Source organism: Taeniopygia guttata, chromosome 22 (genome assembly GCF_048771995.1).
Source record: "Taeniopygia guttata chromosome 22, bTaeGut7.mat, whole genome shotgun sequence".
Classification (NCBI taxonomy): Eukaryota; Metazoa; Chordata; class Aves; order Passeriformes; family Estrildidae; genus Taeniopygia; species Taeniopygia guttata.
Window position 1 is genome coordinate 4112384 of NC_133047.1, and position 27984 is coordinate 4140367.

At 48.1% G+C, this 27984-nt stretch overlaps 1 protein-coding gene across 1 annotated transcript in view; it reads right to left on the reverse strand.

Moving 5' to 3' along the window:
- The window catches only part of SLC23A2 (solute carrier family 23 member 2), a 48897-nt gene that overhangs the window by 5272 nt on the left and 15641 nt on the right, over positions 1-27984 (reverse strand). The window contains exons 2-15 of the mRNA XM_030289826.4: positions 24590-24843; positions 23476-23574; positions 20570-20686; positions 19004-19161; positions 15424-15512; positions 14128-14198; positions 12818-12999; positions 9755-9875; positions 8182-8338; positions 5317-5464; positions 4668-4773; positions 2046-2175; positions 1417-1554; positions 198-293 (exon numbers count right to left, since the gene is read on the reverse strand). Of these exons, the coding sequence (XP_030145686.1) occupies positions 198-293; positions 1417-1554; positions 2046-2175; positions 4668-4773; positions 5317-5464; positions 8182-8338; positions 9755-9875; positions 12818-12999; positions 14128-14198; positions 15424-15512; positions 19004-19161; positions 20570-20686; positions 23476-23574; positions 24590-24712 (1735 nt within the window). The 5' untranslated portion in view covers positions 24713-24843. The remainder of the gene's footprint in view (positions 1-197; positions 294-1416; positions 1555-2045; positions 2176-4667; positions 4774-5316; positions 5465-8181; positions 8339-9754; positions 9876-12817; positions 13000-14127; positions 14199-15423; positions 15513-19003; positions 19162-20569; positions 20687-23475; positions 23575-24589; positions 24844-27984) is intronic.

Genomic DNA, 27984 nt, shown 5'->3' on the forward strand with positions numbered 1-27984 from the left:
CAGGGAATTCTGCCTCTCCCCAGGGAATGCTGCCTCTCTCCATGGAATTCTGCCTCTCCCCAGGGAATTCTGTCTCTCCCCATGGAATTCTGCCTTTCCCCAGGGAATGCTGCCTCTCCCTATGGAATGCTGCCTTTCCCCAGGGAATTCTGCCTCCCCCCAGGGAATTCTGCCTCCCCAGCCCGGTCAGGGCTCACCTGGGATGGTGTTGTCCAGCACGAAGGCGACGCAGCCCCCGACGAACATGGCCGTGGTGAGCAGCACGTTCAGCACCTGGTCGATGCCCGCGATTCCTGCGGCACAGGGACACCAAACCAAACCTGCTGGGCTTCGCCAGCACCCTCCTCCTCCTGCTCCCACCCCAGAGGGCTCTGGGGGCTGACACAGAACCCTCCCCAGGGCGCCACCCGGGACATTGCTCCCCAAAATGCAACTTCAGAACTGCCAGGAATGTCCCATAGCACCACTGCAGCTCCTGCTGCAGACACCACTCGTCTGAGCTAAGCAGAAAACCTCAGTGGGGTGCAAAAGAGAAACGTTCAGGTTGCAAATTCGTAGCTTTTAAAATAATAATTATTATAGAATTCGTTTATAAGTAAATACAATTATTTTTTTAAATAATTCTTTTTATAAATCTTTATCAAAGAAGCAAAGATTGCCAGCCCCACTTATGGAAGAACACTGCATTAACCACATAAAGGTTGAGGGATCTGCTTTTCTAACCACTTACTGCAGGACAGATATGCCCTTAAATCCTGGTCTGAAGGCATAGTGGAAAGAAAAGTCAATTAATACTTTGTTTAAAAACCCCCAAACAAACTCAAAAGCAGTGAAATATTTCCTTTGAGTCCATCCCTGCTGACACACACTGGCATGAGCACTGCTGAGGGTCACATGAAAAGATAAAACCTTCCCAGAGAACTACTCAAAGCTACAATTCCATTAACAGTCTGCAAGGGAATCACTAGAATTAAAATTAACACCCAGAACACGTCTGAGTGACAGAAACTTTCAGCCCCCAAACAATTCCCCACCTTCCAACCTCTGCCTTGGTGTTTCCCCTTAATCTTTTAACATGATTTACAGCTCACCAGACCCTTTCAGTCCTTCCTTCAGCCCATTTACTCACTGCCCCCTTCCATTGCTGAAATGCACCCAGAGGAAGCAGGAAAGCTTCAGCTGTGCCCCACTGGAACACTCCCTGCAGGTCTCAGCCTCCCAGAGAATTCTCTGAACACACACAGAGCTTGTCTGGACCTACAGCCTTTCCTGTCTGTGTCGTTTGTGTTTTTCCTCCATAATTTGGGTTTTTCCACCACAATTTGGGTTTTTCCTCTTCCTGACCCTCTGTACCTGATGGATTTTCCACATGAGCACGAGGCAGAAGTGCTGATGAGGAGGAGCAGCAGCACGTACCTGTGACCAGGGGGTTCTGTTTGAGATAGCTGGGGAGGACGAGCCCAAAGAAGATGGAAAATCCCAGCACGAAGAGATTCCGAGAAGAATTGAGATCGATGAACTGCAGGTTGGACAGACCCACGGCCGTGATCATCCCTGAACACAAAACACCCCAAGACCAGCTTTTAGGTGAGTCTTTCTCTTAAAAAAATCCCAGCAAAATATCCCTGAAGGATACCTCCCAGTACATTTGGAATGGATGATCAGAAAAGTGCATTTTAATAGCACAGTTAAAGTTAATAGCACAAAACAGGAGTTTTAATAGCACAGCAACTGCTTTTTCTTCTTCTTCTTCAATTTTTAGTCTGCTTTTAGAAATTAGCAAACCTGAGAATCAGTGCACCATGAAAGCACGGACAATTGCAACCAGAAAGAGAAGATTTTGGTACATTGCTAGGAAAATGTTACTCCTTTCTCTGGAGATTTCCTTCTGTTAGGCTAAACGTAAAGCAAGCCGGTAACATTTGCTTTGTATTTGGATATTCTTTTGCACAAAACAATCTTTTTCACTACCCAAAGCGTGCCTGGAGGAGCACTGCGGCTCCTATGAGCAAACATTTCTCAGAACACAAACAGCAAAGCCTTACCAAAGAGGGTGCAGAAGAGAGCCCCCAGCACGGGGTCGGGCAGCGATGCGAAGAGCGCGCTGAACTTGCCCACCATGCCCAGCAGCAGCATGAAAGCTGCTCCGTACTGGATCACCCTGCGGCTCCCAACCTGCAGGAGACGGACAGGAACAGGGGTGAGCTCTGCACCCAGCCCAGCCCCACACCTGGGCTGGGTTTGGTAGGTCAGGTTTCGTTTCGGCTCCTTCCAGCTCCCACACGCGTTTCCTTTGGGCTGAGCCACAGCTGCTCTGCAGCCCAGCTCAGCCTGCCCAGGCCAGCCCAAAAACCATCTGGAGCTGCCACAGCCAGCAGGAAACATGGTGCAAAGCAGAGGTGGCAAATGGAAAATATCAAATCAATTCCCTGTGCTGCTGCCCAGGGAACCGATGAAACAGCTCCAGGGCGGTGGGAAGGAGGGGCAGCAATTTTAGCAGCTGGTTTTGTGACACCCTCAGAGAGCAGGGCTGAATGCAAATCAGGGCTCTGCTGACACTGAAACCAAGGGCCTGCACTTCCTTCCCAGTTTTATTTTAAGAATTCAAGATTCAAGCAGCCAGTGGCTCTCTGTGCTGCAAGGGTAGCGGCTAAACCTGAAGTTGGTATTTTAACATCTACTGCCACAAAAGGTGCCCCAGGGACAACAAAAACTCCTTTAAGATGGGTTCTAGAAAAACCCTTTGCCCCCTGGTAGAGAGCAGCAGGGTTGAAAGAGGAAATATTAATTTGTTCATCATGTGTGACTGAGCTAAATGAGAGAAATGAGAAACTACAGATCCAACAGGCCTGAGGAGGGAGAAATCCTTCCTTGCTCCACATTCCTCACTGCTGAACTCCAGGTGAGCTCCTTCCCCTGCAAACAGAGTTCTGCTACACCATCAAGGGGAATTACAACAGAATTTAGCTGGCCCCTTTCTGTGCTCTTGATAGAAATATTCATTTCTGCAGGGCCACTGAGATCCTGCCCTACAATTCTCTTCCTGCCAGGAACAGGCAAATCCTTTGAACACCCGCATGACAGTGACATTTATTTATGCAAACAAATTAAGCTCCTCTGGAAAACCACTGAAAACATCCCAGGCAGCATTTAGCTCGAGCTCTGTATTTGTTCCCAGCACACAAACACACACAGTGATTATTTTGGAGTGCATCAAATGGTACCTGGAGCCTCCATTTCAGCATCACCACTATGGCAAGAGCTGCTTTAGCCCCAGCTAATCAGAGTTAATTGATCTTGCTCTCATCAAGTAAAACACACACAGGCTCAAAGGCTTTGCAGCACCTCCATCCAGCAGAATTTAAATTCTAAGTGTAATTATACACCAATTTCCAGGGAGGGAAGTGCCCTGGTGATGCAGCACTGAAGATCTCCTCTCCCAAATCAACAGCAGAGCATCTCTGAGCCAAAATTCTATCTGAAGCAGCAGAACTGCTGGGTTTTGGGGAATGGGGAACAAGAGCACAGCCTGTTGCAGTGTGCCACTCTGGGCAGGCAGCTCCACTCCCTGCCACAGCTGCCACTCCAACTTTCCACTGCCCCAGCACAAAATGCACACTCATTTCTTTGGGCTGCTCATAAAAAGTGCTGTTAATTCATCTCAACCCCCACGAAGGAACAATGGGAAGGGAGCAGCACAGAAGAAACCTTTCTTTAGGGTTTTTTTTTTCTCCTAGGAGATTTCCACGGGCAGCTGGATGGCGACTGGCACAGACAGCAGATGGTGCTGTTAGTGTAGAATTGCACCCCAAACCCGGCAGAATCTCCCTTTGTGCAGCACAAGGGAGGGCTGAGGACAAATACATCATTTATACGTGATCAGGCCAGGGGGATGAGTTACTACATCTCCTATCCTTGCACAAAGGGTTTATGCTTCCCACATTAAACACCCAACAAGCTGGACCCATTTACAACACAAACCACCCTCAGCAACGCTGCTGCTGTCTCTTACCAAGGTTAAATTAACAGTACCAGGCAGATCTCTCTGCAGCCAAGGCCTCCCAGCTCATCCAGGCACAGATCCAGCCCCACACGTGAGCAAAGGAGCTCCTCGAGGACTCACACATTTTGTTGAGCAACATCACCAGAATTACGTAAACCCCTGAGCCTCAAACCCAAACATTTAGGGTACATTTAACTCTGAAATGAGCTTGGCTGCAGCCCCTGTGCCAGTGCCATGTCCCAACACAGACGTAGATAAAGCCCAAGCACCTCATGTTGCATTTCACTGTGTGTGAGGCATTAAAATGTCACTTCCTACTGATGCTTTCAGAGCCAAGATATCCAAAAAGCAGCAATTTCTACACAGTTTACAGAGTTTATGCCTCAACTCAAACCACCCCAGAGGCCTGGAATGCTGCCTGGCTTTTCCAAGAGACAGTTTGTCAGCAGCATCTGCTTTATGGGGATTCTAACTGCCTTTTACTCGGAATAAAAGAATTTCCGAGGTCCTGATGTACAATAATGCATTTCCCTCAGACAAGAGCTGGTACAGGCAGTCAGGGACACTCAGAATGACCTGGGAAGTTTGTGTGCACAGGAATGGAAGAGGACTGTGAACACAAGGAACACTCAAGTCCCTGAGGGCTCGCAGCAAAGCACTTCACCTTTGTGATGCCCAGGACCCCAATGTTGGGGCTGGAGGAGGTGGATCCATTCCCTGTCCCAAACACTCCATCCAGAACACAGGAGAGACCCTCGATGAAAATCCCCCTGCAAATGCCAAAGAGAACACAGGAGTCACCTTGGTACAGGCACACATTCACTGGGAGGGGGCTCCACGCCTGCATGCCACAGGGGCATCTGCTCCACTGTGGAATCATTGCAATTCACATTTCAAGCTCCAACACAACCTGGAAAACACACTGGGGTTCTGTTTCCTGAGTCTTAGACCCCCACATTCTTAAATTGAGGAAATTCTATTAAAAATTAAAGCGAAACTTCAGAGCTGCTCTTTGTTTCTAAACTGCATTCCAGGTGATTTTGACAGCCCCAGTTCCAGAACCAGTTTAGAGCTCTATCCTCGTGGAAATCCTGCTGGTAACTTCCACAGACTCCAGCAGGAACAGGACTGGGAGTCAAATGTAACTAAACAACCCAAGGTGCCAGTTCCACCCTGCATTTCAGATCCTCGGCCCTGCACTTTGACCAAACTGCAACATTTCACCTCGGAGCACATTCCTGCTTACCCAAAGTGGGGGGAAAAGCAAAAACCCGAAGAGGCCAGACACTGGAGGCATTTCTGTGGGGACAGACCTGTTGATGGCATGGATGGGAGGAGGAGGAGCACAGGAGAGCCGGGCACAGGCGTAGTAGTCGCCGATGGACTCGATGATGCTGGCCACCACGGCGCTCAGCATGCCGATCACGCCCGCCGCCGAGATGGTGGGCAGGCCCCACTGGACTGTGGAGAGAGCAGAACTGAAACCTCTGCTGGCCCAGCACACAGGCTGGCTGCCCAAACAAACAGAAACTGCTGGGACTGGGGAATGGTTTGGGTTGGGAAGGGCTTTTAGGATCCCTGACCGCGCTGACCGCGTCCCCAAGCGCCACATCCACAGCGCTGCTCAGCCCCCTGGGCACGGGGACCCCAGCACTGCCCCAGGGCTGGGCAGCCCTTCTGGGCAAGGAACATTCCCCAATATCCAACCTGCCCCTCCCCCTGGCACGGCCTGGGGCCGTTCTCTCTCCTCCTGGTCCCTTATCCCCATTGGGGTAAGATCCCAAATCCACCCCGGCTGTCCCCTCCTGTCAGCAGCTGTGCAGAGCCAGAAGTTCCCTGATCCCCTTTTCTCCCTCTGAGCCCCTTCCCAGCTCCCTCAGCCCCTCTGTGTCCTTGTCCTGAGGGGCCACAAGTGACCCTGGGACTGAGGGGGGCCTCCCCATGCCCAGCTCTGCCCCAGGCACTGTTTATTTATCTTTGACGGGAACAACAAACTCCCTTCACTCTAACGCAGTCTGGCAAGTTCAAGGAGATGAAAGGAGCAAAGGAAAAACCGCCAAACCAACTGCTTTGATCACACTTGGAAAAATCCCAGAGAACTATAAAACCCCACAAAAAAAAAAAAATTCCTCCTGTTCAGGAATCAGGAATTTGAGCTACAGCTTGTGAGAAAACAATCCTGGCCAGTGAGGCAAATGCCACTGTATTCTCATTGCTCCAAAAGCTCACTTTGGTCACAAGTTTAGTGGACCAAAGAGGATGGCACCAGCTCTGATCACTGCACAAACACCTCCCAGCTCCAAATTTTTGTAGCAGAGAAAACAAGATTAATTTAAGCCTGCAGAAAAGCCTGGCAGGTTTTCCACAGCAATTGCCTTGATGCTTTTATCTCTTTGAAATAGATGAGCCTCCAGCAACAAAGGGATCTTCAGTCACACAAGAGTGAATGAACCTTACAAATACAAATGGGCTGATCAGGGTGGAGAAGTTTTCCTCCTTTTCCTTCCCAAAAGCTTCTGCTCTTCATCTGCTTGCTGCTTTAGAAGTGGTTTCTTTTAAGAACCAAAGCATGAGGAAAACCACAACGAAGCTGCCTCATCACAACGTGGTGGCATAGCTCATAATTCCTGTATTTCTATTCTAAAAGAATGATATTCCCTAATTACCCTGTTCATTTCTGAAGGGTGAACCAGCTGTGCCATCTCACGCCACAAACCCAGCCTTTAACAGCTTTAAACTTAGAGGTGGCCAACATAAAACCACATCCAAAGCATTGTGTGAAATGTCTGGTGCTCTCCTGTAAATAATTTCACTTCCCTGTGACAAGCAGGGCCTGGCATTCTCTGACTTGCCGGTCCCAGCACTGCCTTGGCAAGTCAGGGCATTTTTCTGCCATGAACACTGGTGCTCGTCCAGGAATGGGTGTGTTTGGGTCAGGGAGTGCAGCAGGCTGGGAGAAACTCCCCACAGAAGGGATTCTTCAGAAAATGAGAGCCAGTGACTTCAGCAGAGCTGTAAAAACCTGTCCCTGGCACTGTGTAACATCAACAGCACTGCCAAGGACTGATAAATCAGCCAGCCCTTGGATTCCACCTTAGAGGTGCAGTCACAGTTATCAGGAGAGCCACCCAGATCAATCCTGCAACCTGCAGCCTCAGAACCTCAGCCTTCCTTGGGTGAGACCTTAAGGCATCAGCTGAGAAGGAAAACAAGGAAAAACCACCAGCAGGTAGTGAGAGTGGTGTGTGCTGAACTGTGGAATGGTTGGGATTGGGAGGGACCCTCCAGAGCCATCAGCAGGGACCCCTCCCACTGTCCCAGGCTGCTCCAAGCCCTGCCCAGCATGGGACACTGCCAGGGATGGACCATCCACCACCCAAAGGTTACGGAATAGAGCACTGAGAGAGAGCCAGCAGAGCTCTGGAACAGGGGGATGGCACTGCTGGGCTCTGGGGAACCAGGGCTATGGAATAAATCACTGAGACAGAGCCAGGAGAGCTCTGGAACCAGAGCAATGACCCTGCTGGGCTCTGGGGAACCAGAGCAATGACCCTGCTGGGTTCTGGGGAACCAGAGCAATGGAATAAATCACTGAGACAGAGCCAGGAGAGTTCTGGAACCAGAGCAATGACCCTGCTGGGCTCTGGGGAACCAGAGCAATGACCCTGCTGGGCTCTGGGGAACCAGAGCAATGACCCTGCTGGGCTCTGGGGAACCAGAGCAATGACCCTGCTGGGTTCTGAGGAACCAGGGCAATGACCCTGCTGGGTTCTGGGGAACCAGGGCTATGGAATAAATCACTGAGACAGAGCCAGGAGAGTTCTGGAACCAGAGCAATGACCTTGTTGGGCTCCTGGGGAACCAGAGCTATGGAATAAATCACTGAGACAGAGCCAGGAGAGCTCTGGAACCAGAGCAATGACCCTGCTGGGCTCTGGGGAACCAGGGCTATGGAATAAATCACTGAGACAGAGCCAGGAGAGTTCTGGAACCAGGGCAATGACCCTGCTGGGTTCTGGGGAACCAGAGCAATGACCCTGCTGGGCTCTGGGGAACCAGAGCAATGACCCTGCTGGGCTCTGGGGAACCAGGGCTATGGAATAAATCACTGAGACAGGGCCAGCAGAGCCCTGGCAGCCGAGCAATGACCCTGCTGGGCTCTGGGAGCACACACTTACAGGGGTAGGGCACCTTGAACCAGGGGGCCACCAGCAGCACGCCGCGGCGCGCGTCCGTGCGCGCGTAGAAGCCGTACTTGGAGCTGTCCGGGGGGAACACGTCCGTCACCGTGAAGATGAAGCACAGCAGCCAGGACACCAGGATGGCCAGGATGATCTGGGGACACGAGCAGAGAAATCAATCAGGAGGGTCTGGGGGGCACAGCAGGTAAATCAGGATGGTCTGGGGGGCACAGCAGGTAAATAAATCAGGATGGTCTGGGGGACATGAGCAGGTAAATCAGGATGATGTGAGGGACATGAACAGATAAATAAATCAGGATGAATTTGGGGGACGTGAACAGATAAATAAATCAGGATGATGTGGGGGACACGAGCAGGTAAATAAATCAGGATGGTCTGGGGGAACCAGACTGGTGGAGAGCTTTTAGCGTTTGATAGGAGGTTTATATGGTATGGATTGGTATGTAAATACATACCATATATAAATACTGTGTGTAAATAACATGTAAAATACATATACATACATACTGTTTTTTATATACTATGTAAAATATATATATACTGTATGTAAATAGTATGTAAAACACATACTGTATGTATAAAATATGTAAAATACTATATGTACATATTGTATGCATCTGTATGTAAAATGTATGCAAAAAACCATATGTATACTGTATGTATATTGTATGTAAAATATATATATAGATACTGTATGCAAATAGTATGTAAAATATATACTATATACAGATATTGTATATAAATAGTATGTAAAATACTATTATATATAGACACTGTATGTATATCGTATGTAAAATACATGATACATGTAGATACTATATGTAAACAGTATGTAAAATACATATATACTGTATATATATAGTATGCAAATAGTATGTAAAACACATAATGTATACTCTACATACTGTATTTACTTTGAGATAAATATTGATTTGGAAATGTTATGGGAGAGGATAGATGTTGAGAGAGAAATGGAGTTGGAAAAAGTTTTCAAGGATGGTTTTGTAAGTAAGATTAGATATTTTGGAGAAATAGAACTATGGAAGATGCAGTAGGATTTATGAGGGGTAGTTTTAGGTTATTTGTTTTAAGGTATTTATAGTATAGGGTTTTAATATTATATAGCTATATAATGTTTATAGTTTTTTTTTTAATTTGTTGGACAAACCTAAAAATAAAATAACTAAAAAACATTCTAAAAATTTTCATTCTGTTTTCAATCTCATTTAAAAAAACCCAAATATTATAATTCAAGACATAACAATCAAAACCCAAAAATTATTTCTTAATTACAAAATGCTATAAACATTTCTTAACTTATCAACTTTTTACCACGCTAAACTATAAACACCTTAAAACCAATCATCACAAAATCTGAGTATTTCCTTTGGCCAATAACCCACTGCATTTCCAATAAATCCATCTGAGCTTTTTCTCACCTTTGTGAGTATTCTATTGTGAACAAAAATCAAAACCAAGAATTATCAGCCCCCACAAAAACCAGAAATGGTATTTTTTTGTCTAAGGAAGAACAAGTTCAATGACTTACAGGGAACATCTTGAAAAGCTGCAGCCTGTATGCTGTCCATCCTTTCTTGGATTTATAAATGGGCAAGGGAAATTTGACATTTCTGGCATACTGGGAAAACAACAACACTAGGAAAATAGTCCTGAGGGAAAAAGGAGGAGGGTGGGACAAGAGAGAAACGTCATTAGCACCAATATATGATAAATTCTTTTTAGCACAAACCCCTTCAGACCCTTTGGACCATAAATGCAGATTTGCAATTGAAGCAGAAGACAAGGCAGCAAAATGATTAAAATTATTATTCCTCAAATGCCCAAACAGAATTTGAATTCCGAAGTGCCGCAAAACTCAGCAGCTGCAAGCAGATAAAATTAATCAGGGGCAGACTGAAGGGAGATTTTCAGTTTAAATTCCTCTGCTGCCCCTTTTTCCTCCCAAACCCCACCTGTAAAGCACAATGCCAGCACCTGGCAAGAAACAGGAAAACTGGAGGGCTGTGTACAGGAAGTTTTACATTTCAAAATTCGCATGAAACTCCAAAGCACTTGAGGAAACTTCTGTCAGGGAAATTTTCCTGTTCTTCAGAACCCATTTTTTTAAAAATACGAATCTTTCATTATTTAGCTGCAAATGAAGCAGAATGGAGCCCAAGCCCCAAGATTTGCTGCAAGTGCACCAGGATTAGATGTCTCAATTATTATGCATTTCCTCCCAGTGAAACTGCTAAGCTCCTCTAGACATTAAAAATTATTTTTACAGCTAAAGTAAGCCCCCACTGCCCTGAAAGATCAGAAGCCAGGGCACGCTGCTCAATCTGAACAAGAAATTCTCAATTCTCAACCCAGCTCTGCTCTGAAAGGGCCTCCCAAAGACTGGAGCTGTCTCAAGAAGCAAAGCCCTGCTGAAATCTGAGATGATGTTTTTATCAGCTGACTTGAAAAATAAAAAGAGGATTTTCAGCCTCTCTCCTGCCCCGGATCAGACACAAACTGGTTTTTCTTTCCCCCCCGTCTCCAGGAGAAGGAGGGGCATTTACAGCCCTCAGCAGTCCAGGAGAAAAGCAAAAGGCACACCTTTTCCATGAAACCCCAAAATCTGCCCCAAAATCCACCACGGGCTCCCCTCCCTCACACACCAGCCCTGAGGACTTTGGATTTGATTCAGTACAGAGCTGTAAAAAAATACAATAATTAATTATTGCAATGAATTTTCTATTGGCTGTGAAACAGCCCCAAACCCTTGACTGCCCCAGGAAAATCTGGATAAACAGGCAAAGCCCAACTCAGGAGTAATTCCCCTTCTCACAAATATCAATGCAAATGTCTGATGGAATGAAGCACCCATGGAACAAGCCAGGAAATTGGGAAATTGGGAATCCTGTCCAACATGGACAAGCACCTGCAGCTCCCAGAGGCCCCAGCTGATTGTGCAGGGCCAGGGAGAAATCCAGGACAATTCCAGGAGCCACACCTCACAGAGCTGCAGTCACTTCTGAGTGGCTCCCCAGAGCTCTGGGGCTGTTCTCAACAATCCAGTGCACATTTTTGCGTGGCAGAAGCCAGAAATACTTTATTGACTGGGTACCATTTAAATCTCACTCCTGAATTGATTTATTTTTCTTTCCATCTGCAAAAATGTCAACTTTAATTACACGTTTCCACGTCCAATTCAAAGATCTGCTTGATTCATTTAACATTAGCCCCAGCTTGCACAGAATTTGTTTTACAGACAAATAAAACGTTCCTTTGGATCAGCTGCTTAATACAACAGAACCACAGAAATACTCACGATGCCAACATGGAAGATAAAAGAGAATTAAAGAGCCCTTTTAATCATAAGCTGCACTTACAGAATACTTTACATGTTCAAAGCACTGTGCAAACAGATTAGTGAGATCACAGTCTGATCTCATCAAGGCATTCCTCCTGCTCCCAGAGCCAGCACAGTGGGTGCTGCACATGGAACTGTTCAGTCTCCTTTCTCCCTAAAATGGGGTTCCCAGCCTCTAAATTTGGCTGCTTCCCCACACGGGGAGCTTTTGTCTTCTCTTCATTTCCCTCTCTCATTCCTTTGCATTCTTTCACATGTCCCTAGTCCCTACAGCTGATGGCACACTCGCCCCAGGCCCTGAAATTCCCTCTAAAAGCCTTTTTGTCCCCGGGCAGGCAACTCCCTGCTGATGGCTCAGCCTCTGGGGTGGTTGTGGAATGCTTGTGCCCTCTGCCATCACACAAATGAGTTTCTCCTGGGCACAGGTAAGCAGACCAGTGCCAATGGCAGAGGAACCAGCACCACCAGTGGGATTTATTTACCTGCTGCTGCTGCAGGGGAGGAAACGGGCAGTGCCAGCCCAGAAATACAAATTGTTCCCTGCATTTCATCTCTCTGCTGCTCTGTTAAATCATCTTTTCTACAGCACCGAACTCCAGCCAGCCAATGGCTCCCAGAACAACTCCTGTTTATACAATTCTGCTCTCCACAACGTATTTTTGGCCACTGTCCTCTCCTCTCCTCCCTCCTCGAGTTCACATTATCATGGAATGGTTTAGATTGGAAGGAGCCTTAAAGCCCATCCAGGTCCATGAAGGAGGCATGGGCAGGGTCACCTTTCAGTATCCCAGGGTGCTCCAAGCCCTGTCCAACCTCCCTTGGGCATTTCCAGGGATCCAGGGGCAGCCACAGCTGCTCTGGGCTCTCCCCACCCTCCCAGGGGAGGATTTCTTCCCAGAGAAAAGCTTCAGGCAACTCTTGTCCTTATTCCCACATTTCCAGCTGACCTCATCCAGACAGTTGGTGTTTCTCGTGGTGTGTGTGTTTTTCATGGGGTGTTTCTCGTGGTGTGTGTGTTTTTCAGAGAGTGTTTCTTGTGGTGGGTTTCTCATGGTGGGTTTCTCTTGGGGGGTTTCTCGTGGTGTGTGTGTTTCTCGTGGTGGGTTTCTCATGGTGGGTTTCCTGTGGTGTGTGTGTTTCTCGTGGTGTGTTTCTCGTGGTGCTTCTCCGCACCGGCGGCACAGACCCAGCCGAGCTGCCTCCTGCCTGGCACCCCAAAACTCTGCCTGCCCAGAGGAAAGGCGGGGTACTCACAGCATGGCGATGCCCCAGTGCTTGCCAGCTCTCTCCCCTGCAGCCTGGAAGCCCGAGAGGCCGATGAGGGCCACGGTGGGGGTGATGGTCAGCGGGCCGATGTAGCGCAGCAGGGCCCCGGGCAGCCCCAGCAGCCCGATCACCACCTCGATCAGCGAGGACATGATGATGGCACCTTGGATCTGAACACACAACAGGGCAGAGAGGCAGCTCAGTGCCATCTGACAGGCAAACCATTTGTTTTTCTGCTCTGGATTACAAACTGCAGTTAAAAGAATTCAGTGACACAGAAGAACTCAGCAATTTTTTTTTGGTTTTTTTTCATCATAAAATAGCTCATTATGTTTAAGTGACTTATTGCTTTAAGCATAACACTTATGGTTTTCTCCACAAAACTATTACACAACAGACCAGTGGGCCAGTCTGGAAGCTGTGTGGAAAGCACATCACACTGTCAGACAGGAGACCTGGGGTCCAGGCTAACCTTTAAGCTCTCAGATCGAACGGCAAGGGTTGGTGCGCCACGAGGTGATGCTCCTAGCTCCTAGGGGCAGAGTGTGTGCTGCATTGGTCACAAGTGCTCCTTAGAAGCTGGATTAGAGCAGCGTTGTGGTCTCAGGAGACTGTCAGCCCTCTTGGCTGCAGGGCTCTTGGCAGGATGTAGCTATGGTTTGAACATGGGGAAGAGAGAGGGGTTGTTTTTAATTAAGAAAAAGCTGGCAGCCCAAAGCAACGGGATGGGAGATCAATTCCATGACACACGCCTTCATTTGGACTACTCTACCTGCCACCCTGGCGTGGCACAGCCCTCAGCCTGCCCTGCAGGGCACCACGACTTCACACTGCAGTGGAGAAGGAGCTGCAGGGATCTCACAAGTCTTTTGGGAGAAACGGCCTCTTATCACAAGAGTCTCCAACTTAAGACACTTGGGAGGGAACCAGATTTCCTAACTGCACATTCACCTTCCAGGGCCAGCCCCACTGCACAGGGACAGCAGGCAAGGGGCCTGGCAGCAGCTGAACTGCTGCCAGCGAGCACAAATCAAGGTTACAGGAAGAGTTTCCATCTCTCTTGAGCATTTCACTGCATGTCTTTTGGGATGTGGTAACTAACTCCTGGTATTTGCTGTCCAGCAATGAGCAGGTGGAAAAGATGAAGACTTCCATGAAATGAGTAAAGGGATATATTCAAATGGAGATCGCAGTGAAACAAGAAATTACCAACTTAAAGACAAGAAGACACAGATGAGTGAGTGAGGAACTTAACTGGAACTGGAGAGAGTGACAGCAAAAGGCAAGCCCCACATTACCTCTCGTATCCGGGGGTACCAGATGTGCTCCGTGTGCAGCAGCTCTGCAGTTCCGTTTGCAACTGTTAGATCTTGCAAAAGGGAGAAAAAACAGATTTCTTTTACTGCCCAGCCACTCTGCCACCACTGCACACAAACCAAATCCCTCCTCACGCTGTGACAAAGCAGCCCCAATTCACACAGACAGCGAGCTCTGCTCAGACCAGGGGACACCAGGCTCGCCTTCCCCAGGAGCCAACCCCTCACTTCTCCCTCTGCTCCAAAATCCTCAGCAACCAGGGTTCCAAGAGCAAAATGCCCTGACTTCCAGATGAAAGGTCAGTCAGGAGTTCTGCCCGCAGGAATCACAAGCTCCAGGGCTCGCTGCTCCCCAGGGGAGGTCACTCTCTGAGTGAGCTGACCCGTGGGGACATCCCCACCCGGCAGCTCTGGGAGGTGGAAGGCTGCAGGAGGAAGATGCAGCAAAGCTCTTTTTGACAGTCTGGAGTCCTGGGGAAAATGGCTTTGCCACCCAGGGTTATCAGAGAGTTTCTTTCAACAAGCTGGGCGTTAATCACATCTTGAATGTGAGTTAACAGAGATGTATAAACATAACAGAAATTCAGTTATTAGAGTCCAGAGGAGCTCTGGGAATAGCTTCAGTCAGGAGTGAGCAGCCTGATTATTCCCTGTGCTGCTGCTTCCCACTGCCCACAGCCCTGGTACTGAACAACCACCCCCACTGAAGAGAAAACTGCCAGGGTCATTTCACCTTCCAGCCCAGTCTAAAGCAAATGCCCCCATCCCAACCAGAATCTCTTCCCTCTGAAGTTCAAACCTTCCAGGATGACGACAGCAGCAGAGAAAGAGTGAAAAAGAACATCCAAATCTTGTCAAAACCTGTCAGGTATGACTTCAACAGGGAAAATCCTGGTCTGGAGGTGATGCTGTACATTGCTCAAACTCCCTCCCACTCACAACTTCAAAGGGTTCAGTTGGACTCACTATTTCCAAACATTTGGAACATTACGGGAAGGAACATTTGCAGAATGTAAATGGAACAGAAGAATTACTTTATGACATGGTTACAGTTCTTTTGTCAGTGTTTTTGTACTTTAAAAATCCCCAGAAACAGAACTCCACCAGGATAGTTTTAGAAATCTTCTGTGGCAGAGTATTTTAACACTGTAAGAAGAGAGGCTTTACATATTCCCTGCCCTTTTCTCCCAGTTTTTATATCAGAAGCTCTGACAGCTGCACCCCACGAGACCTGGGCCATTTGTCACTTAAACCTGAACAAGGATAAACAACAATTACCTGTGTTATTGCACTTCCACTTCTCCAGAGAGAGAATTGCTCTGGCAGGTGCTAAGAATGCAAAAGCACTGGCTTGGAACAGGGGTAACCTGGTGGGAAGGGAGAGGAGAGATGGTGACGTTCTGTGGGGTCACTGCAGTGGGTGGGCACAAAAACCACCCTGCACTGAGTTACAGAACTGGGAAATAAGAGGATTTCTCACCAAAAAACCCCAAAAAACCAAACCTAACCAGAGAAATACAAAGACTTCAGGAGGCAAAGAGCTGACAGCACCGGCTGGAGTTATCCAGGCACTGTGGCAGGCACAGGGACACAGGGACACTGAGCTGGGGCTGCTGCTTTCAGCTTTCAGCACGCCAGCACAGGGAACTGCTCTCTGAAGGTGCAGGCTCCATCCTCCCCTCTGCATGACTCCCAGCACACTCATTCTGGAGTCATGTGTCAATACCTGCTGATTAGATGTTCCAAGGGGTTGTCACTAATAAATACAAACACCACAGGAATTTCAAGATGACATTCTTAGCACTGATGTTTACACTTCCCAAAAGATTTAAGAGATCTGAAGAGGATCTACCTGCACCAAGTATGAATCTATTGACCTCACTGTGCCTTGTGTAACAAATATCCTGACGTTACTTAACTGCAGATGCACTCTGAACTATTCCACAAATACTGACATTAATGCACTGCCATGAGACCCCAAGGTGTGACACGGGGAATTGCTCAGGCATCGAGGGCAGGAAAAAGAACTGCTCAGGCTCAGGTAAAGATCAGAAAATGCTCACAGGAGGAGAAGCGTGGTGGGGAAATGGTGCACAGTGAGCACAGAAAAGCTCAAACCAGAGGCTTGGTGTTAATGGGAGTTGGGAAGTTCACAGGAGCAGTTTGGGCCATGGGAAATTTCAAATGTTGAGAACTGCATTAGGAACTCAAACTTCATGAAATCCGTGGGTCACCCAAGCATGGCTGACTGGACAGAATTCCCACTGGGAGCTCCTCCGTGCCGAAATCCCAGCTCCACCTGCGGGAAGGCAGGGCTGGTGGCTCAGGGAATGATTCAGCCCATCCTGGCAGGTTCATTAGGCAGAGCTGGTGCCCATGGCAGGGCTGCAATACCTGGAACAAGCTGCTACTGCTCCACGACACCTACACAGCCCCCTCAGAGGTTTGGTAAACACACACTGCAAACACATTCTCCAGGGCTGAGGTCACTGCTGCCAGCCTGGGTTGTTCTGGATCCCATTAAACACCAGCACACGGGTGGAAAATCAAATCACATCTCAGCACCTGGTCCTGCTCCACTTTTACGTGACACAGGTAACTGAGGGAGCTCCCAAAAGGCTCAAAATTGTGGGGTAAAACAAAAGGAATTTAATTTTAATTTTTTTTTAACAAATTGTTCAGTATTAGTCAACCGAGATCTGTCTCTGTCTCAAGTGACAGCTGCAGTTTGAAATGTGACTTACAGACTTCAAGGCAGCCACTCATTGCCAGCCAAAAGCACCAAAAAGCTTCAAGCACCAAAGCTCACGAGTGGGATATCATTTCAACTTCATGTCTAAATCATCAAGCTGCTCCATTTTGGCACGGCCCTTGTGAAGGCAGGAGTTTTTCTGCAGGCAAAGGCATCTGGAGATGTCTCCTTAGGTTCCCACGTCCCACAGATGTGAGAAAGCTGAGCCAGTGCAGGGCACAGCACCAGAGCTGCCACCCTGGCATGGATTAAAGCTGTGTGTGACATCTCAGTGCCACTAATTACCCACTAATGAACCCCTGCCAGAGCTGGGGCTCTGCACACCCCAGTGAATAGCTGGAATTCCTAGAACTGGTCTGGGTACCCAACTGACCACAGCTCCGCCTGTAATCGAGCTAAATCCATCCTTAAGGACCCTTAAACTGTGGAATTTGGCCTTTTGAAACCTTTATTTGCTGAAATACTTTGCAGTTGACAGACTTGCCAATGAATACTTGCAAATCTCATTGAGAGGCCTGTGCTGCTGTATCCCATTCCCAGCCTTACATAAAACCCCCATCACATGGGAAATAGTTATAAAACATCCCAGCGTGGAAATTTCCTCCTTAAACACAAGTTATTTTAAGACCCAAACACAATTTGGCCTTCAGGGATATAAAAATTTAAGTACAGTGCAAGTGGGAGCCACTGAAAAGGGAAAAATCCCAGCAGGGTGGAGGGCAGGGGTGGGATTACACAGAAAGAACAGAGAATTTCCAAATGATGGCACTGTAATTTTGGGTGCCTTCTCTCTGAATGAGCCCCAAATTTCTCTCAAGTAAGTGATAAAAAGCCAAGATTAGTTAGGGGAAAAAAACCCCAAATATGACAAACTTCCAGACAAGGTACATGAGGATTTATGGTTACAGCACAAGGAGCCAGCCAGGTTGGAAATAAGATTATTGACTCTGGGGAGTCTTTACTAACAGAAAATACATTGGGCAAAGAAAGTTTTCTTTTCCAACCATTTCCACTCTGCTGTTTTGCCATCAGAGTGAACTTTTCAAGACACAGGGGTGAGCTCTTAAGTCCAGTAAGACAAAAAAATACAGGGAAGGTTTTTTTCCCCCAAAGGAAAAAGAGCAAAGGTAACTCAACCAAAGGATACACTGGAAAACCTGGAAGAGCTGGAAATGTTTTAGATAAAAAGCTGATCCACCACAGGTTTGCCTTCCAGCCCTCCCGAGGCACCTTTGCCACCTGAAGATTCCAGTTCTCAACTAAATCCTTAAAAATGTGGGGGGTGTTTGGAATTTTCTAGAGGAAGGCAAGATTTCAGCTCACATTGTTCTGAAAGTGAACAGAGTGAGTCCAGAAACACCTCAGCAACCACCTGAGGGTTCAATGTGCACTTTTCTTCTGGTTTGGCTTTATTCAAGATGCAGAAACAACTTTGCAGGTTTTAGTTATTCCCAAAGTTGAGGTCAGCATGTTAAACTGCTGTGCAGTGGAACAGGGCTTTGGAAAGATTTATCTTTATCTGTTCTTGCCAACACCAGATTTACAGAAGGATTTGCCACCTGGGCTCTTCCACCCTCCTAAGGAGAGGTGAGAGCATCCCTGCACACCTTTGTGTGTGTGCTCCCAGCTCCAGGAATGATCACTGCCCATAACTCAGAGCAGCCAACAAATAAACCCTAATTATTTCATGGACTGGGAGGTAACAGACTCACCTCAGAGAGAGACAAGCTTCCCTCACCGTTTTTCCCTGCCTTTTTAACTTGCCAAGCCCTTCACAGGATGCAGTTTGCTGTAGGACTGACCACAACCACCTAAACATCACCAAGAATTTCACTGAAGAAATGAATAAAAGCACCACAGGCAGCTCCTTGTTAGCAAGGTGTATAAATTTTCCACCCCCAGGAACACTTCTGCCTTCTCTGTTCTGCTGGGTTTCCTCTCCTTGCTGTATTTTCTCACCCTGGGACGCCTCGTGTTATTTCAGATCCACCTGAGACTTTTGGGGAGCGTCTTTGCAGAACTGCTGCTGTCAGTTCTGTGCCTCTCCTCTGCAAATCCCGCCCAGCCCTGGCTGCTGGGCAGCCCAAGCTCCCAGGCCAGGCTCACCTGCAGCCGAAGGTGGTCTGCAGCAGGGTGGTGATGCCCACGCAGAAGAAGATGGTCCCGATGAGCTGGCTGGTGGCCCACTGGTCGAAGCCCACGCACATGGCATCGGCCAGCAGGAAGGGCACGGCGATGGTCCCGCTGAAACACGTCAGGTAGTGCTGGGGGCACAGGGGGGGTTAGTGCTGCCAGCCACCTCCATCCCCTCACCGCCAGCGGGCTCCCCCTGCCCTGAGCTTTGTCCTCAGCGTTTTTCTCCTGATCCTGTGGGGGGGTTTCTGATTTTTGTCATTTCTGGGGGAGCCACAGGGTCCTGAACAGCTCCACAGCTGCTCTCCTACTGTAAATGCAGGTGAACCCAGTGGGGAGAAATGCTGATGTCTGACTCCAGTTCAGAAGGCTGAATGATTTCTTTATTATAACTACACTATAATACATTAATATACCATTTAAAGGAGATACTAAAACTACAAACCTACTTTTTCTAACTACCATATCTAACTCACCCACAACTCGTAACCCTCTCTGGAGAGTCCAGCCACAGGTGGATTGGATTGGCCATCAGACTCAAACAATCCTCACCAGAATCCAACCAAGGTAAACAATTTTCCAAACTCATTCCACATGGAAAAACAAGGAGCAGAAATAGAAATTGTTTTCTCTTTCTTTTCTCTGTGCTGCTCTACGGGAGAGAGAAGAATGTCCCCACCACACTCCTGAGGAGGCACGGAGGTAACTGTGCTGAGAGCAGCCTCCAGCCCAGAAATAACTCCACTCCCACTGGCTCACGCACAAAACAGCTCCCAAGGGCTCCTTAACTCTTCCTCAACCCAAGCACACCAAAGGCAAAAGAAACAAACACATTTTCACCATACTCCACACACAAGTACGGAACTGCCTGTCCTTGAGGAAAGGCAGAAACAAAAAGGATGCTTTGGAATGTGCTTGTTTGGAGATCTCAAGGTCCTTTACAGAGCTGACCAAATGCTCAGCATTCCCGTGGGACAGATGTTACTACCACTGGAGAAGGGAAGGAGAAGGAATGGAGCTGCTCTGCTGCCCACTGCAGCCCCACTCCCTGCAGGAAGCACTGCTGGTGCTCCAAAGGCAAGCCCGGCGCAGGCTGATGCTCTCACAACTGAAATAACTGCAGGAGCAGCTTGAATATTCCATATTTCAGGTCCAAACCCTTCTCTCTCTCCATCTCTAACTCCAGAGGTGCCCAATGTCCTTTGTGAAGGCCACCACTGAGCCTTTGCTCATTCACTGACCAACAGCAGCTTGTAACTCTGAATATTTGAGTGACACTCACAAATGCATGAGCTGAAAACTGACATCATTCTCAGAGCAATGATCTGTGATCAGCTTCCTCCTAAAACCTCCTGCAAAATCATTCTCAGAGCAGTGATCTGTGATCAGCTTCACAAGAAACCTCCTAAAACCTTCCTCAAACACGGCAGAGTGGAGAAGGATAAAACTCACACACACAAACACAATGAAGTGCACAGAAAATCCTCAGCACACTTTGAAAGGTACAGAAGGAAAAGCTGTCTCTGCTTGGGGATGTACCTGCAAGCCCAGAAAGATGCAGAGGTACCAGGGAGGAACATCTTCAATGGTGTAAATCATGTCAGTCCTCTGGGCATCCAAACTGCCACTGCTGTCCAGGGTCTCTGCCAGGGAGCTCTGCAGGAACAAGGGGCACCAGCAGGTCAGTGCTGCACAGAATAAAGTGAATTTCAACTGCCAGGCTGCTTCAGCAAAGCTGAGTTCTGACAATTTCAAAGCCTTTCACATCCAGCTCCTGAATTTGTAGCCAGCACGTTCCCTCCTGAACACTCCCTGCTTATTTATTTATAATTGCTGATCTATGACAGAACTGATCTGGCAGCCAAAAGGTGCCCCAAAATGGATTCCTCATGACAAGGCTGTTAAAAAACCCCACCAAACCCCAAAGCCACAAAATCAAACAGAAAAACAAAACAGGGAAGAATTAAAACTAAGAAGAGCTCTGTCCTTGCATCCGAGACCAAAATCGCTGGCAAAAATAAATCCTCATTATGATAATTGCTTCCCTGCTTTGCTCTTATCCAATTTCATCTTGGTTAACCACTTTTAGCCAAAGAATTTATAATTTTCCTTCTTCCCCCTCATTTTTGCAGTCAGGAAAAATGCTAATTATTACGCCCAAATTAATCCCCAACCAAATTCTATCAGCCAAGCAGAATTCCTCCAGGAATTTCAATTACCCCAGGAATTTAGGCAAGGCCTACCACGTGCCAATGGACCACAGACATTCACACATCAACACCCCTGCAGATTTCCCAGTAAAACCAGGGCCAGCTCTGCCTTTTCTCTGTCACAAAGAAGTGGAATCCTTTCCCTCTGGTTTGGAAACTCCTGGGAACAAACCCACAACGCTCCAGAGCCCCAGCACAACAACAGAGGCAGGAGGAAGTATCAGATTTTGTAATTTCAGACCCAGCAGCTAAAAAAGGACCTTACACAACAGCTGCTCTGCCCTAATCCAGCCCAAGACACTCGGAGCCCACGTGGAGCTGCCTCACACAGAGCCCGGGAGCTCTGCCAGACTCGTGACTGCCCCAAATGGTCCTCACTTCTCCAAAAAAACCAACACATCCACGGCTTGGGCTGAGGTAATCTCCACTTGGTGCCACCTGCAAGGCCAAACTGAGCCTGGCACTCCCCTCCCACCTCAGCCTTGTGAGGAAAGCGAATCCACAGGGAAAATTCACATCCAGGAGTGCAGGTGGGCAGTGGAAATGCAAAATGCAGGAACTCTCATTTGAGGGAACTCTTTAATGCTCTCCCCACCCTGCACCTCCTGCAGCACCACTGACCTGACAGCTTTTCATTGACTGAAAAAGCAGCAAATTCTCTCCTGACCCAGTTCTCTAAAAAAAACATGTGAAAAAAACAGGAATTTGAACCATGGCATGGTTGAGGCTGGAAAAGCCCTTTCAGATCCTCACACAGCAACACCACCGTGGGCATCACCAAACCCATCTCCAGGTGACACACCCACACATTTTTGGAACACCAGGGGGGATGGGGACTCCATCACTGCCCTTCCAACCCCTGACCTCCCTTTCCACAGAAAAATTCCTCCTAATGTCCAGCCTGACCCTTAAGGCCCAGTGCCAGCCCTGCCATGGGCACAGACACATTCCTTTCATGTGCTGAACAATTCCCACACGTTCAGGAACCGAATCTTTCGTTTTCTGTCCTATGGGATAGTTTCGGATTTATTATTAAACAATATCCTACAAATTTAAAATAGCAAAGGCAGCCAGAACAGTGCACTGGTTTGCTGCCATGAGGGAAGGAACAGGATGATGGTTTAGCTGATTGAGGGTTTTATTTCGGATGAGGCTGTGGGTTGAGGGCTTTTTTTTTGAGATTTCTGGAGAAAACAACAATGAAAACAACAATTCCACTGTTCCAGGCTGCTCCATCCATCCAGGCTGGCCTTGGGCACCTCCGGGCATCCAGTGCCAGGGCTCCCCACCCTGTTCCTTCACTGGGAGCCACAGCAAAGCTTTAACTTAGGGAGATCTGCTCACTCTAAACTCAAGGTCTCTTTTAGGTGAACTATTCTCCACCAGCCACAGCTCTGACCCCGTGGATCAGCTGGGAGGGAGGGAAGCACACGTTTGGGAAAACCAGGAACACTTTGGTGTCTAGGGATGGCTTATCTCATTGCACAATTCCACCCAAACACCTGCGGCTCAAGGCTTTGATCAGATTGTGCCTCTCCACTCCTCCAAAAATCAGCCATCAAAGACTTTCACAGGTAACAAAACCCTGCCCATGGAATGTGAGTGTGGTGGGGATGGGAGTGAGACATCTGGGCAGACTGAGCTGGCCCTGAAACCCAGCACTGACCCACTCTGGCTCCTCAGGGGATGTTTGAAATCTGAAATTCGGGAGTGAAAGCATTAACTGCATCCCTTGGAGCCATCCTTGCCCCAAGAGAAACTGTGGCCTTGAAGGAAGGAGCATCACGATGCCCCTGCCTGGAACCAGGAGTTTTGTTCCTGTTTCAATCAGGACAATTTGAAAAACCTGGGTCAGGCTGTGGCTTTTCAGAGACAAAGAAAGCGAGTTTGACTGAACATTTCAGAAGTTCAGATCCACCACAACCTTCATCCTTATTTTAAACAAAAATTCACATCATCTCAGCTTGCAGGATCATCACTGAACAGGCCTGGGGAATGAAAGAATGGAGAAAAAAGCTGGAAAAATCCCAACCAAGGGCATGAACTGCTCCCACCATTTCCTGAGTCATGCCCCAAGTGCTGCAACCAAAGTGTGTGACCAGCAGTCACGAGGGCAGAGCTGCCTGGGGTGATGTGAATGTGCAATTCAGCAGCTCTGGGACAGGAAACCTCCCAGCCAGGGGAGCACAAGCAGGAGCTGGGAGAGCTCCCAGCTGGCAGGGCAGCCCCACAGACCTTTTCTGCTATGCCATTCTCCGTGGTGTAGATGGCCATGAGCTCCGTGTCCTCGGTGTCCTGATCAGCGCTGGACGTGGCTCCACCGTTTATCACAACCTGGAAAACGGAGCAAAACCAGAAAGTGATTAAGTTTTAAAATCAACATTTCCTCTGCCATCACACCTCGTATGTCAGCTTTCTCTCTGGGTACTTGACATCTGGCTCTGACATTTAGAGAACATGAGGAGCATGGCAAGGCATCATTTCTGTAACAGCAAGGCTAGGGATGGACATCACATAGAGATCCCTAAAAACACCCCAGAGAGCTCCCTAAAAACACCCCAGAGAGCTCCCTAAAAACATCCCAGAGAGCTCCCTAAAAATGCCCCAGAGAGCTCCCTAAAAACATCCCAGAGAGCTTCCTAAAAACATCCCACAAAGCTCCCTAAAAACACCCCAGAGAGCTCCCTAAAAATGCCCCAGAGAGCTCCCTAAAAACACCCCAGAGAGCTCCCTAAAAACATCCCAGAGAGCTCCCTAAAAACACCCCAGAGAGCTCCCTAAAAACACCCCGGAGAGCTCCCTAAAAACACCCCAGAGAGCTCCCTAAAAACACCCCAGAGAGCTCCCTAAAAATACCCCAGAGAGCTCCCTAAAAACGCCCCAGAGAGCTCCCTAAAAACACCCCAGAGAGCTCCCTAAAAACACCCCAGAGAGCTCCCTAAAAACATCCCAGAGAGCTCCCTAAAAACGCCCCAGAGAGCTCCCTAAAAACATCCCACAAAGCTCCCAAAAAATATCCCACAGAGCTCCAGCAGGGCTGGCTGTGCTTATACACAAATATTCAGAGCTTTGTCACTGACTGCTCGTGGAAAGGAAGGATTTGTACACCTGTAGGTGTCTGTACACCTGGAGTACCATTCCCTGGAAGGGTTTGTACACCTGTAGGTGTCTGTACACCTGGAGTACCATTCCCTGGAAGGGTTTGTACACCTGTAGGTGTCTGTACACCTGGAGCTCTGTACACCTGGAGCTCTGTACACCTGGAGCAGCACTCCCTGGAAGGGTTTGTACACCTGGAGCTCTGTACACCTGGAGCAGCACTCCCTGCCTGCGGGCTGGGCTCACTCACGGGCAGGGTGAAGAAGGTTGGGTGCTTGGACTCATCCTCGTATTTGCCCTCCGTGGAGCCTCCTCCCTCCACCGACTTGGAGGTGGTGTTCTTGCCGATGCCCATGGTCTCCAGCACCTGCATGCAGCACAGGAGGGGTCTGGGACAGGCCAGAAGGAGGGACAGCTCCTCACTGCAGCACAGCAGCTCCAGGAGGCACACAGCAGCTCAGGAACCCAGCTGGGACGTCAGCGTGGTGCTCCCATCAACGGCTCCTAGGAGGGAAGGCAGAAATTGGTGGTTTTTTAGGAGGGAAGGCAGAAATTGGCTTTTTTTTTAGGAGGGAAATAAGTCAGTCTCATCATCTGAAGGGCCTGAGTTTGCTCCTCACACGGGGTACCACTGTATGTTGGTTTTTGGCCTCTTTACTTCTGTTAAGTTTGGAATTGAAGGCACTTGAGATGGTAGTTCAGGTGTTTATTATTTCTTAGCCATATTACAAGTACTGAGTTCTACAGCATTCTACTAACAAGTTACAAAATGGTTAACTACCTTTCTGTACAAGGCCTTTTCAGGCTAAACTATGCAATTAAGAAAGGACACTTAAATTATTTTTACTTTTAACCCAATAACTAAACACTCCAAGTCTGCAACGTGGACTTTTCTGTCCAATTACGAATTACCACCCAAACGTATGAAACGCACTTTGAAATAAAAAGCATCGACTTACTTTGAAATAAAAAGGATCTGGGAAGCTCAGACTGGATGGACAGTGAGGCACATGTGCCTTTCAGACAGAAACAGTCCCTTCTGCTGGACATCCTAACCCAAAACTGCCCCCGAATTCTCAGCTGTCTGAAGAACATTCCAAGTAAGCTGCCTGATGCTGAAGGAACGCTTTGAGGACAAACTCTGCATTTTAATGAGTTTCACTTCTCTTCTGGCACAGGAACTGGAAAGGTCAGACACCTCAGTGGGTCACTCCAGTACAGTTTCCCCACATTTGCTCCTTAAATCAGACCAGCCAGGCCATTGCCCTCCCACATTTTTCATTTCCAAAGAACACATATTAACATATTTGAACCTAAACTTCCCACAGGACAGCACAGAAAATCCAAGTTTTGCAACCTGTGGTTACTGAGCTTCAAACAGAGAATGCAGCTGCCTACACCTGCAGGTGAAACCAGGTCAGGTACAGGTGAAAGTACAGGACAGAACCTGCAAAAAGGCCTCTTGAAAGCCACAAAAAGTGGAATTTTCTGCAGCAGAACCCACTCACAGCGGTGTTACTTCAAAAGCAAGTTAATGATGGGTTCAGCTGAACCCTAAGGTGGAAACACAGCTCATGGGCACTCACAAGCACAGGTCTGGATTGGAAATAAAGAAGCAGAACTTGGGTTTTTCCTGAAGTTTCCCTTCCAGATGCTGCTCAGGAAATGCCAGCAGCTCCTGTCTACTGTAACTGCAATAATAACTGAACTTGAGAAAGACTCTTCTGCTGAGGGCAATTCAGGACTGTACTAATATATGAATACTAATATTTTAGAGCCTCTTAATAGCTGTTAATTGCCCATTTGCTGGAAAATTCTGGTTCCTTGAGGTGAAAGACATATTAAAACTTGCAAAGCAACGTAGGTATCTCCTGAGAAGTTCCATAAAAAAGACAATTTGGGCACAGAGATCCCTTGAAGCATTAATTAAATCAGTATGGTTTGGAAGGCAGTGCCTGCAAATCGGAGTTAAGATTTGTTTGTGAGAGTAAATATTAAGGTAGCACAATTATTTCTCACTTGAAGAATGAAGGAGAAGGCAGGTTGGAATATTCATTGTTCTGGAAAAAACCTGCCATTCCCATTTTCACAACAACCACAAAGTGCAGCTCAGGGCAGAGAGGAGAGGTAACTGGTTAACAGGTTAACAGGTACTGGTCAAAGGTTTGGGGGCACTGGGGGGCCTGGGTTGGGATTTTTGGAGGGTTTTTTGTTTGCTTGCACTGTAGAGAAATGAGATTTTTTTTAATTATTATTATTTTCCTATCACACAAGAACAAAGTGAAAAGAATCTGCCTTCCTGTGTCATTGCAGATGTGTTTCATTCTCCAAGAAAATCAGAGCTGGAGATGGGCGAGGTTTGGTCTGGCAGCTTTATCCTCTGGGACTGGGAAGGGAAAGGGCAGCAGGACACCTCCCTCAGCCAGGGCCAACAAAGCTGAGCCAGGGGAGCTGCAGGCTCCCAGTTCACAGGCCAAAACCCCCTCACTGCTGCTCCTCCTAAAGAGAGGGAGGGTTTGTGTCAAGAAAAGGGCTTGGTCCAAGAAAAAACAGGAGAAGGCATCTCCCAGCTCTTCTTGCTTCTACCCAGCAATTAACATTGCACTTAATGGCACAGCTGACCATCAGAAGTTCCTGGAATGCTTTGATTCTGCAACAGGAGTGTCAAAGAGGAGAAGATAAACTCTGCTGCTGCCTAAAGCTACCTGGCAGATATCGCTCCTTATCAGCCCCGTGTCCCACCACATGACTCAGGCATTTTTACAGCCCTCCAGAGCAAATCCAGCTCCTCAGGAGCTGAAAAGTCCTGGAAAAAGAGATAAAACAAAAGAGATAAACCCCACTCAGCATGGGGCAGGTGCACTCAGTACAACCCATCAGCTGCAGGCTGGGATCCAGAGGAAAGGCTGGAAGTGAAACCTGTGTCAGGACTCACCTTCCCCCATGAATTACCTCCAGCACACACAGAAGGCCGAGGGAGGCCGGGGCTTTACAGAGCTGGAGATAAGATTAGGATTTACACAAAGGGCAGGGGAAAGCCCAGGTGCAAGTTCAGGAGGAAAAGCCTCCTGGCCAGGGAGAGGCCACTCTGCACCTCCACCTCTGCCTCTTCTCCAGCAAAAAGCTCCTCCAGCAGAGGCCAGGAAGAGAAGTCTCTGCTCTGGAACCTCCACCACAAATAAAAACATCCACTGGAGCACAAAGGTTTTCCTACGGGAAAATTTGCCCCTGAAAAGCTTCCACTTCCCGAGGTACCCAACTGCCTGTGAGTCAGTAAAAAATCCTTTCACAGCTCATCCCTTAAGTAGATCCAAGGGTTAACCTGGGCAGGACAGAAGGACATAAAGAGCTTATTGCCAGGGCAGGGAAAACTGGCCATGAGCCCCCAAAGCAGCAGGCAGTGGGACCCAGACACCTCCCCTGCAGGCACTGTTTCCTTTAAAAGCACTGCATATAGCTTTTGGCTGAAGCACACCAAAAATATTCCCTGCATCAGATTTGCTGCTGTGGCAGTTCCTCCCCACCCTGCTGAAGGGCCTTCAACATCAATATTTGATGGCAAAGCAAAGACTGGGGAAAACAAAGCCCACCTGGCCTCCAGGCTGTGACACTCCTGGGCAACTGGCGAGTTCCTGGGGCTCTTCT